The 12,118-nt window shown below is 44.2% G+C and overlaps 1 protein-coding gene across 2 annotated transcripts in view; it reads left to right on the forward strand.

The window, feature by feature from the left end:
* adka (adenosine kinase a) overlaps positions 1-12,118 on the forward strand; it is a 172,054-nt gene that overhangs the window by 74,175 nt on the left and 85,761 nt on the right. For both annotated transcript variants that reach the window (XM_072678182.1, XM_072678183.1), the window contains exons 5-6: positions 3,783-3,955; positions 8,863-8,971. In XM_072678182.1, coding sequence (XP_072534283.1) covers positions 3,783-3,955; positions 8,863-8,971 — 282 coding nt within the window. The remainder of the gene's footprint in view (positions 1-3,782; positions 3,956-8,862; positions 8,972-12,118) is intronic.

Below are 12,118 nucleotides of genomic sequence, written 5' to 3' on the forward strand. Positions count from 1 at the left end.
TGATTTGAATCAGAGCTGAGCTGCAGAGGTGCTGTTCTGTTCTGATTCAGAGGCCTGTGACACTGCTGTGATCTCTGTTCTGTGATGAAGCGTAACGACAGTCAGTGTCTATGTACACAAGAGGGAAATTATTACTGCAGGCAGTTGCACATATGTTGGATCATGCTGTTCGGATGCATGCGTATTTGTTATTGTGGAAAAAAAAACGGGAGTGGTAAAGCACTCTTGGAACAGTGGTGCATCTTCCTAGAAGTGACCAGCCTACCAAAATTCCTTCAAGTGATCTCCATTTGGATATATGGGCTCTGGCTTGGGTTCGCTGAAGTCCCAGAACCTTAGAAAGAACCTTAGAAGAAATAGCTTGAAACCCTTTTTCATACATATATATATTTCCAGAACTTCTTGAATGTTCTGCACTTTTTTTTCGTCATAGTGGGCTGCATTGCCATGTTAGTAGATGCGTTCTGGTTTTGAAGTTTGAAATGGGTCTGGCAGTAATCAAGCCGGGGTGCGTCTAGGTAATTGATCTCAATTAGTTAACTACATTTGGTTATTTGCATTGCCATTAATTCTAAGTAGGGCCTTCTTTTGCTCTCAGAACAGCCTGCGTTCTTCATGAATTGCATGAATTATAGAAGAAAACATTTCTTTGAGATTCTGGTACATGTTGACATCATCATTGCATCATTCCAGCTAATTTTTTCAGGTGCACTTCCATTCTCCAAATCTCTGGGAAAGCCACTGAGGACATTGAACTCCACTAGGTCCATGAAACCAGTTTGATTCAGCTTTTGCTTTCTGACATGGTGCATCAGGCTAAAAGTAGCTATTAGAAAAGATTAGATTAGATTGTAGGTAGATTGTGGCCATAAAGGGACGCACATGGCCAGCAACAATACTCAAATGGGCTGTTGAGACCAGGTGGGTTAAGTGTGTGTATGTACATATGTACCTGACATGGTTTATTAAAATGACAGTAGTAAGACCTACAAATTCAAGGAGGAAAGAGATGGAAGAGAATGGATGAAACAGATGGCGTGCTCCTCTTACCAACCCCCCCCCCCTTTTGGTCCAATTTGCGTACACGTCTCATGCCTGCAGTATAAAGGTTTCAAACAAGGACGTTGTGTTTTGTTTTCTTCCTCACACGCAAAGGTTAGAACATTGCTCCACTGCACATGAGGCTTGTCAGGAGCACCATGTCCCAGCACTGAACAACAGAAACAGCTAATAAAGCGGTAAATACAAGTGGTGAACACCATGTTCCGAGTTCCATGTTACCCAAGTGAATCCTCAGCCAGTACACTTTCTGGTACATCGTGAACACAGTAGGCCTGTGGTTCTCAAAATCAGTTTAATCAAGTGTGCAAGATGAAGGGAAAACAAAGTAATGTGCATAGTGTGGACTCTCCAGGGCTGGGATTAGGAGCCACTGCACTGATATGGCTGTATTCAGTATTTTTCCATGTACATATATGCAGATGTTGAATCCCAAAGTTTAACATTCTGGCACTGTAACACATAAATAAAGGAGCAACATGAAGGAAATATTGGCACCCCAAGAGATTTTAGCTTCCAACCTTTACCAAGTTCTCAGGCCTTAATAAGGGGGATAGAGATCGGCTTGTTCAGTCTTTGTTAGGAAAGGTGAGGAAATGCAATATTTCAAAGCTTTATAAAAAGTCCCACTTGTCAGAATGTCTCAATGATGCCTAATACTCTAGAAAAAAAACCTACAAAGCAGGAGAAGGCTATACAATAGAAAGTGTTTCCATGTAGTCATTTTCTTTGCTTCTTAATGTAAATAAGAAATACTAGTCAACAGAAACAGTGTAGGTCCAGTGGAGGTCTGGAACACCAAGACCAGTTTCAGAGAGAACAGCTTGTAGGATTGGTAGTATGGCAAATCAAAACTGCACAAGACCTTTTGTGAAGGTTTAGAAGGCTCCTGAGTGGTGGTGCACTCTTCTACTGTTTCGCATTACCTGCACAAATATAACCTTCATAGTCCCCAAATCTAAGGATCACCAGAAATCTATGGATAGGCCTTAAAAGATCATTGCATGCAAGACAGCTCAAGAATCTCACAGCACTGGAATATAAATAGAATAGGAAAAGTGTTCACAAGCTGTAGTGTACACAAAATGGGTGTTCCCATAGTTAGTATGGTTACGACTTTTTTGTGTATTGACTCAATGGCTTGATTTCAAGGTGGATAACATGATATTTTATCATTATTGTTATATATAAAATTACTGCAATAAACATTACTCTAAGTATACTGTAGAAATTGTGTACTTGAACACTAACTTTCATTCTGAATAACATAAATAGCACCGTTTAAGCGATTGTAATGCAGCGGTACACAGAGTTTTAAAAATACTGCACTGCTAATGTATTTGCCTGTCAAAATGCATATTGCAAAAGTGTCCAAATATATTTTTTCCCCTGATTCAACAACACCCCCACAGAACATGTGTGAACAGAACTATTAGTATTGCAAAAGTCAATATTGCCGTAATAACTGTCAAATAATTTACGGTGCAGCTCTATCGTGTTCTGCGCCTCGGATGCAATTATTACTGCCGGCAGTTACACATGTTGAATTGTTCTCAGGTGTATGTTACGTCTTCGCTTTTGTTATGGGAATAAACAATAGCATAAAACAAATGAGCCAAAGGTGTTACCCAGTGCCCCATGTGTTATTTGTCAAATTTTATAGCCTGCATGTACAGCACCACTGGTTCTTCCTCTGAGGATACGTTTTCATGTTTGCTGCATTAATTAGAGCGGCGGCATATAGAAACACTGCTGTGCTGTGATTAGGGCTGGATGTTTCTCTCATTGATGAATACGGTTATCTAGCACGAGTGATGAATTTCTCATGTATGCAGGTCATCCCTGCCAGCGGGAGCGTCTCATTCACAAGGGGCCCCATCAGCAGCCATAGCAAGGTTGCAGTTAAACAAGCAAGCGTAGCATCGCGTACTGCCATAAATCTTTGGAGGTTAAAGCCCAAAGCACTAAAAACCTGGAAAGTCCTTTTCATTATCCCCATAAAAGTGGCAAAGTCACCGTGTTTGTGTGGCTAGGCAGCATCCAGGGTACTGGAATAAGTGTTCCACTTTAATCTAGTTTAGCACAGGCATGTGCTGCTGGCCCCTCCATTGCCTTCTATGGGCCTGCTCTCTGTCGCCTGTAATACCTTTCTGTCCAAAGCACCCCTGCCTTTGTTAGAGTACATGTCCGCTCACTCGGAACAGTCAGTGAATAACACCTGTAATCTCGTTGAACTGTCACTCAGTTCAAAGATAACATGAGCTTTGTGTAAACCGGATCTCTTGGGATAAAATGGGGGGGGGGGGGGGGGATTTGTCTAATATGTATCAAAAAGTCAAGAAGTTGAGGATTTATTACTATTTTTTCCCCCCTGGAGCCAAATCTTTTCGGTCCTTTTAGGAGTGCTATTACTTCCTGTTTTGAGGTTGAATTCTCCCTCTGGGCTTTGTGAGTACAGCCCTATAGTCGCAATCGCTCTTGTGCCTTCCCACTGCCTTTCCAGGAATTGTACCAGACTGCGTAGAAAACCTTCCAGACGTTGGAAGTGCTATTTCCAGCCCAGCAAATCCAACGTCACCCAGCGCGCGCCCCCCCCCCCCTTCCTTTTTTCCATGCTCCAAATCAGAAACTGTTTACATTTCACAATAATCGCTTTTCCTTTCTCTCACTGTCTCTTTTCTCCCCCTTTTTCCCATTCTCCCCTCCCATTGTCCTCCTTTCAGTGGATGATCCAAAAGCCCCATAAAGTGGCCACCTTCTTTGGCTGCATTGGAAAAGACAAGTTTGGGGAGATCCTGAAGGAGAAAGCCGAAGAGTCTCATGTGGATGCGCACTACTACGAGCAGAGTGAGGAGCCTACAGGGACCTGTGCCGCCTGCATCACCGGCGACAACAGGTCAGCGAGCACTTTCCTCCGGGAAGGCCTTTATCGCTTCCTCAGGATAACACTCCCCCTACCACACACACATACACACACGCGCACACACACCCCACCTCACCATGCATTGGGACTGGCTGTTCCCTCACCGGCTGTTCTACTCCTTTCCGCCAGAGCTCCTTATTTATTTATTTAGCGGGGTTAGATCAGCACAGAGGTATTTTGATCGACTGCTCGACTTGGCCCCGAAGGGTGCCAGATTCCATGACTAGGCTGATATATGAGGCGGGCAGACCGCATTACTTGCCACCTTAACCATTTGATATCAGCAGATTGTTTTCAACTTTGATTCATTTTAATGGCCATAAAAGCAGGAAATTTTATAGTAGCGCTGGAGTGTCACCTTTTAAGCTCCTGTTCCCTAGAGAGGAGCAGATATGATCACATTAATGATAAACGAAAGCTAATCACTAATTAGCTCTAGCTGTGTGGATAATCTTTACCCATTGTTTAGAAGACAAAAGATCAAATTAACCACAAAAATGCATATTCATCAGAAAAGAGACAGGATTGGTCAAATAGGTCTGATGAGTAATATAGTGGGATTAGCTTTTAGATGATATTGATTTTAGGTTGATATTATTATGCAATTAACCTTAGCCGACCCACTAGCACTTCCCCAGCTGCTTCCCAAGTGTGTTGTAGTAGGGTGTGGGTTTTTCCTTTCCTTTCTTTATATCCCTACCCTGGAAGCCTGACCCAGCAGCGGTTACCGGACTAGCCAAGGTTAAAGAGTTAGTACAGTATGATTTTAGAATAATAGGAAATGCAATTAAGTAGGTTAAAATATTGCTTTAAAGTCATATACACAATATGGACAAAAATATTGGGACACATATCTTAATCATTAAATTCAGGTGTACCATTCAGTCCCATAGCCACAGGTGTATAAAATCCAGCACCTAGCCATGCAGCCTGCCTTTATAAACATCTTTTGAAAGAATGCGTGATTTTAAAGAGCTTGCTGAATTCTGTGAACAGTATTATTGAAACGTAAAAGTGTTTAGGAACCACAGCAAATCATCCAATAAGTGTCAGACCATAAAAAATTACAGATTGGGGTCGCAAAGTACTGAGGCGCATAGTACATAGTACAAGTCTCCAGCGCTCTACTGACGCACCAACTGCAGAGTTCCAGACCTGCTGTTAGAGCTGCAAAGGAGGACCAACTCCACATGAATGCCTGTGGAGTTAGAATGTGAGATCATTAAAGCTCCTATAGGTGTAACGTGTAGGTGTCCCAATACTTTTATTCATATAGTATATTTAATAATGGTATACAATAACCAGAGTTACATAATACAGTTGGATTATAAATAAAGAAATGAGGCTGTACCACACCTGAGTACTATCTCTATAATGCTGGTCTATTTGAGGTGGCAGTAAAAACAAGACAGAGGAGGGTTATAAACCTGGCCAGCATGACTGGGATTCAAACTCAAACCCTTAGACTCCTGTGCCACTGGGAAACCCAGTATATGCCCTGCAATACAACCTGAACTGGTTAGTCTAAACCTCATACATCACTGTGGTAAGTATTATAAAAACATGTAAAAATGTACCCAAACACATCATACCGGTGGGGCCCTGAAACTGAGCCTCTAGCATCACTCTAGCGTCTTCCTTTGAGCTGGAGCCTGAAAGCAACATGTCATCATGCTCCCTTTATTGTGGATTGGTCTCCAGGAGGTGCAGAGAGCTGTTGGAAGCAGCCCGTGCTGGAAGTGTGTTGCCCATTAGCGCTGGCTGTTTTGAAGTGGGCGCGTTTAGTGGTGGGCAGCGCTGATGAGCCAGGGGTGAGGCACGGAGTGGATGATGAGGAGAGCTCTCTTTGTTTTTTAGCCGTCACTGTGTTAGGCAGACTGGGCCGTGCTTAATGGGAGCTAGTTTTGAAGAGTGCAGGCTTATAGAGCTGTCAGCCATGGCCTTATGAGACTACTCATTACCGCCTCACCTGTCAGACCAGACTCTTTCATTACTGGAGACTGCAGAGGTCACACACCACACAAAAACACACACACACACACACACACACACACATATATATATATATATATATATATATATATATATATATATATACACACATTATTTATTTATTTATATATATATATATATATATATATATATATATATATATATATATATATATATATATATATACACACACATACATACTCACACACACACACTTATGATATGGATACATGTGAGTACACCCCCACAGCTTATAGACTGACAGGACGTTTGACCTTTTATCGATACTGCTCCCAAAGCCTGCTCACTCCAGCAGCTCAGGGGAATCTCTGCATGTAGCAGACGGCCGTCTCCAGCCGTCTCTACTCTGGTGTGGTCAGTGAAATGGAGCAGGACAAGCAGCCAGAAAGCTGGGTTAAAAGGGTGCTGTTCTGAGACCAGACTGGGGGGGTGTTGAGGTCATTTCTCACTAGCCTGCAGTGAGGACTCTGCATTGTACTTGCATTGTAAATGCATCACTTGTGGTTAAGATAAAGATTATGATTAAGTACACTTTAATGCCATTGCACAGCAGTTCAACAGAAATCAACCGATCCATGGCAGTGAACACTCACTCACTAATCCCTCACACTCGTAATTTGGGCAGTAAGAACACACACCCAGAGTGATGAGCGGCCACCTCATTGCCCAGGGAGCAATCATGGTTTAGGTGCCTTGCTCAAGGCTTAGTTAGCTTGATAACGTTCCGCTCCCCACAGAACAAATTTTAATTTGGCTGGCTAAACGTCTACGTAAATGATTAGACAACAGTGACTGAGAGAGAAAGCTGAACTTTAAAGTTTTTTTTTCCCTTGGGTTTGGATTCGTAGCCCACTCATTTAGCTAGCCTTTGCTTAGCTAGCTCGGCTACAGATATGCCCAGTGCACAAACACCCCAACACAAGTGTTGATGATAAACAGTTTGGACTCCAAGTCGGCTGTCTAGGCTTAGATTTGTTAGTCTTGCATGCTAAACACCACAACACAGACTGAGGCTCCAATCACACATCCTTAGAAGATTAATGGTCTTAGGATCACAGTGTTTTCAGCTGTTTTCAGGCACATTAAGTAGACTGGTTCATTCAGGTTTACATTTATATTTGTGGTATTTAGCTGACGCTCTTATCCAGAGCGACTTACAAGGGTACTCATATTACAGAGGTGGGTCAGTGTACTGTTAGGAGTCTTGCCCAAGGACTTTTATTGGTGTAGCCCAGCATAGTCACCCAAACCTGGAATCGAACTCCAGTCTCCCACATGGTATGCTAGTTCACTGGCAGGTAGTGGTGTTATCTGTTGCGCCACACCAAACAGGTTGGCATGCTCTGCCTTTAAGTTGAATTTAGTTTACTGTCTAAACTTCGTTACAATGGGCTTTTGGGGAAATTCACATGAGGAAATGAACTTATGTGGCTATGTATGTGCTAGATGCACACAGAATAGAAATTTGATACATCGGGCATGTTGTAATTTTGATAAACCACCCTAATTTTGAGATCCCGCCAACATTTTGTGAATACTGCTGTATACAGTATTAGCGCCCAACCCTACAGGACACCTCACCAAGGCTGTCAGAATCATAATTTTCTACATTTATCTGCAGCTGAATTGTTTTCTCTTGTTGAAAACAATGATTCTGAATTTCACACTGCATCCCCCCAGCAATTTTACAGTAATATGCTAATTTACCTTCTGCTGATCACTGGAAAGCTGTGCCAACTGCAGTTTGTCTGTCAAAACAGTTTTGTTTATCCTAGTCGTACATGTTTTTTTGGGGTTTTTTTGTTGTTGTTTTTTTTTTTTGCCTGACAATGACACTGTGTCTATTTGACCCGCTCCTTGCTTAAAAAACATCCGCATGTAGTCCACGCACCCTGGAGCTCCATGACAGACAGCAGTGTGCTTATGCTGCTGTTGGAGTCAAATCTGTCTGGCGCTGCCTCTCCAAAGGGCAGGACTACTATTGTATTGATTCTCATTTGTGGGCAGACTGTACCTAGCGCAGGCACTTTTCTCGGGGTAATGCAACTTCAGAATAGCGGCTAGCCTGTGGGGACTGCTTCCTCTCGCTAACAAGTGAATAATGAGAGAGGTTGTTTTTCAAACTGGAATTAGTTGTTTTTGTTGATGCGAGGACCACCAGGAGGTTAATGGAGAAACAGTGGTCCCGGCGGACCCGAACACTCCCCTTGCATTATTGATTTCTTTGTTCATTTATTTATGGGAAAGGTCTTGTAAGGCATTTGCGTGGGGGGTGTATGTGTTGATATTTAATTCTGGCACAGTTGACACTGAGCAGCTGTTTTCTAAAGCAGTGTCCATATGTCAGCCCCATTCAGCCTACAGCTATATGGAATAGCTACGGCAGCATGATCTGCTCAAATGGGCCAGTGTGACTGCTGGGAGGAAATCGATCTCTGATCGGATGTGTTTTTTTTTTTTTTGTTTCAGGTCTAGTACACTGTTTAAAAGTATAAGATCCTTCAGGAACTTTTGGAGGTTCTTCAAATTGAAACTGTGGAGGAACCTCTGCTTTAAGGAACCTTCAAGAAAAGTTTTCCTCAAGGCACCTTATGAGGTTTCTCTTTCTCTCTTCTTCAAAAGTTCCCCAAGGATCTTATCCTTTTACCAGTGTAGCTTGAAAATGGGCTCTTACATTAAATCTATCCATGGTGATATATATGAAGCCACTTTGATGGAAGAACTTTAATTGTTTTGAAAACATTCATTCATTCATTAGCCGTTGCTTAGCGATTGTATGTAATTAACTTGTATTTCTGGACTGAAATGAGTTGACAGTGATTTATTTTAAACTCCAATTTATTTGGTTTCTATTGTTGTGCTTTCAGGTCTCTTGTTGCTAATCTGGCTGCTGCCAACTGCTATAAGAAAGAGAAGCATCTGGACCTGGAGGAGAACTGGAAGCTGGTAGAGAAAGCCAAGGTCTACTACATAGCTGTAAGTACATGTACATTTCAGTGTCTCTTGGCTTTTCTTGTCAATTAGTGGGGTGAGGGCATGTGATTTGCCCTTGATATTTGCACCATTCTGTTGACATCATTAGAGACATGTTGTATATGAATCCACGGCTAATGGCCTAGAGGTTGCAGATGCCTGCTCTTCAAGTGTTATGTCACTCTGTGAGCTTCTGTTCCAAGCGGCTTTCGCTGCTCTCACCACAGCAATCAGATACACTTCTCTGTTTCATGCCCTTTTAAGGCACACTGTGAATCGGAGTGATGCTGATTGGCTATAAGTTGCCCTGGAGGGCAGGGGAGACAAGGGTTTCCAGAGCCTGATTGGCTGTCCTGAAGAAGCTGGGCTCTCTGACCCATGAGAGCAAAAGGGTTTGACTGAGAGGTCACCCGGGGGCAGGATGACTCACTGTCTGCGAAGGTCGCTGACTGGGCCGAGCGTTTTCATTTACAGAGCGTGCTCTCCTCACACACACCTTCCACCCTTAGGAAAATAACAGTCCTCGCATTTTTGTGTGTGAGTGGGATCCAGCAGCCGGTGTTGTTTCTGCCAGTCAGCAGCCCTGCTTTACTCCTGATTGAGGAGTTTAGGCAGGGAACGTGCTGCGGATGCTGCAAACTGTTGCTCGTAATCATCCGTAATCAAGGTTGGTGTGAAGCACACAACCCTATTACACTCCGACCCGGCTGTTAATGAGCCATTACAAATGTGATTGGGCCGGCTCGGCGTGCGGGTCAGCACTTGCTCTCTGCTCGATTCACCGAGAGAAAAGAGGCTGCCATCTGCCCCGGGTCGGACATCCATTTGCGGATACCTGTAATATAGGCCTGTGATTAACCTCCAAGCAGGAATCAGTCAATTTGGCAAGCATTGTAACGTGACACTCTAATCAAATCATTTTCATCCCTGATTAAATGACTTTCATCATGCTGCCGCTCGCTGAATAGAGAGCCCGGGGCTATATGAATAAAGAGCAGCGATGCTTTGTTGCTCTCCTTTTGTGTTTTCCGACTTGGCTGGGTGATGCAGTGATGTTCATGGGAAAATGCCCTGATGGCGCTGCCGCTCAGCTCGCTGCCTCCGCCTTGTCACCGCCGCACCTCGTCACCGATCCTGTTGCGTAAGCGCGCAGAACGACGTGAGATGTGCGGAAGCGGCTGGTAAAAACGGAGAAAGCCTCCTCCTCCCCATGGCGGGAGGGCGAGAGAGAGCGGATGCATTCCAATGTTTATTGAAAGCGCTGTCCCCGTTTAGTGTGCCCTGGCTTTCGGCTGGGCTTGTTAGCCGGCGCTCTTGAGGGAGAGGGAATAGTTTGTGCTGCGGATGCCCAGCTCGGTTTGTCCGCGGCTCAAATTTCAGCTGAGATTGGAGCGCTGAGCGTCCCAGTGGGCCGACTTGTTTTTCTTCCACAGGCCCAAACAAAGCTGTGATAGCAGCTTCTCCAGGTGCACTGCAGGTCTAAACTCCATAGACATGTTTAATGCATTTGCCTGAGCTGTAGTCTCTAGCTTTCTTCCTTGTTCGCTCGCTCTCGCTCTATCTCTCTCTCTCTCTCTCCTGGCCAGAGGCAGCAGAGGCAGGTCAGTGTGGTAGTAGAGGTGAGTGAATTGATTATCCAGCCTGAGAGTTCATTACTGAAGCACATCCTCTCCCCTCAGCACCACGGTCACCTCTCTGTATGCCCAAGTGGTGGAGAAGCCTTGCTGCTGGATGCAGGTAGTGCAGAACTCAGCCTGACCCATGGCCAGTTCATTCGTCCAGGACAGCAGCACCAAACACACGGTCAATATTCACCTTCATTTTGGGGAGAGATTCCTTTATGACGTCTGGTTGCTTTAATGGAGAATGGAAACAGAACAGGCTGGACAAATAAACAAATCTGCCCTGTTGAGTGCTGAGTGCTTCTCTAGAAGTGAAGTGTGTGTGTGTGTGTGTGTGTGTGTGTGTGTGTGTGTGTGTGTGTGTGTGTGTGTGTGTGTGTGTGTGTGTCTCCGCGCGTGTGCGTGTTATTCTGACGAAGGCTTATGTAAGTGATTTCCTCTTGCATGTAACTGTCCCAGAGCCTGGCACCAGCCTGTCTGTCGGCGCCCTGCGTCTCTCTCTCTCTCTCTCTCACTAATGTCCAGCTGTAGCAGTATTGACCTTCACTTGCTCTCTGCATCACTCCACCCTCATCTGCCCACACTAAGTGCCTCTCCTCTTAATGTCAGTCAGGCAAATTCAGATGAGTGCTGCCTTTAACCATTTGCTTCATTACGTCATATGAAATTGAGGAGTTAAAGGATGTTTTTGAGTAGTTGTTTGTTGTCATTGGTAACTTGCATTGTACTTGCCAGTCAAACTTAACGTATTGCTTGTAGTGATGAGGACCAATCACAGTCAAGGGGAGATATCAGATTGAACAATAAGCTTAAGAACAGTTCACATGAAGGCAGAACCTTGTGAACCAGTCAGAACCAGTAACACCATTTGTAGGACCAGTGGCAGTCCTGAGGAGGTCTCAGAACAAACTGTGCATTTATTAGGACTAATCTCAGCAGGAGGTCTCAGAACCTAGTAGAACCTATCAGAGTAAGACATGCCATGAGTAGGACCTGCTTCAGTAAGAGTCAGGTCTCTAAACAAGCGATGCCTTGAGTAGAACCTGTTACAGAAAGAGGGAGGTTTCAGAACAAGCAGCATCATGAGTAAAACCAATCGCAGTAAAAGGAAGGTCTCGGAACAAGTACGGGAGGTCTCAGAGCAAGCGATGCGATGAGTATAACCTATTGCAGTATGCGGGAGGTGTTTGAACCAGCAGTGCCATGAGTAGGACCTATCACATTATAAGGGAGGTCTCTGAACCATCAGTGTCACGAGTAGGACCTATCACGGTATAAGGGAGGTCTCTGAACCAGCAGTGTCACGAGTAGGACCTAGTTACAGTCAGGATGAAGTCTCAGGACAGATGACCTGATGTTTAGGAGCAGCTTGAAAAAAACAATGCAGTGATTAGAACCGATCGTAGTCAAGATGAGATCTCCAAGTGAACAACATGAAGCTTAAGAACATGAAGGCAAGGTGTCAGAACAAACAGCACCATTTGTAGGACCAGTGGCATTCCTAAGAAGGTATCAGAACAAACGGTGG

The sequence above is a fragment of the Salminus brasiliensis genome, chromosome 4 (assembly GCF_030463535.1).
Source record: "Salminus brasiliensis chromosome 4, fSalBra1.hap2, whole genome shotgun sequence".
Classification (NCBI taxonomy): Eukaryota; Metazoa; Chordata; class Actinopteri; order Characiformes; family Bryconidae; genus Salminus; species Salminus brasiliensis.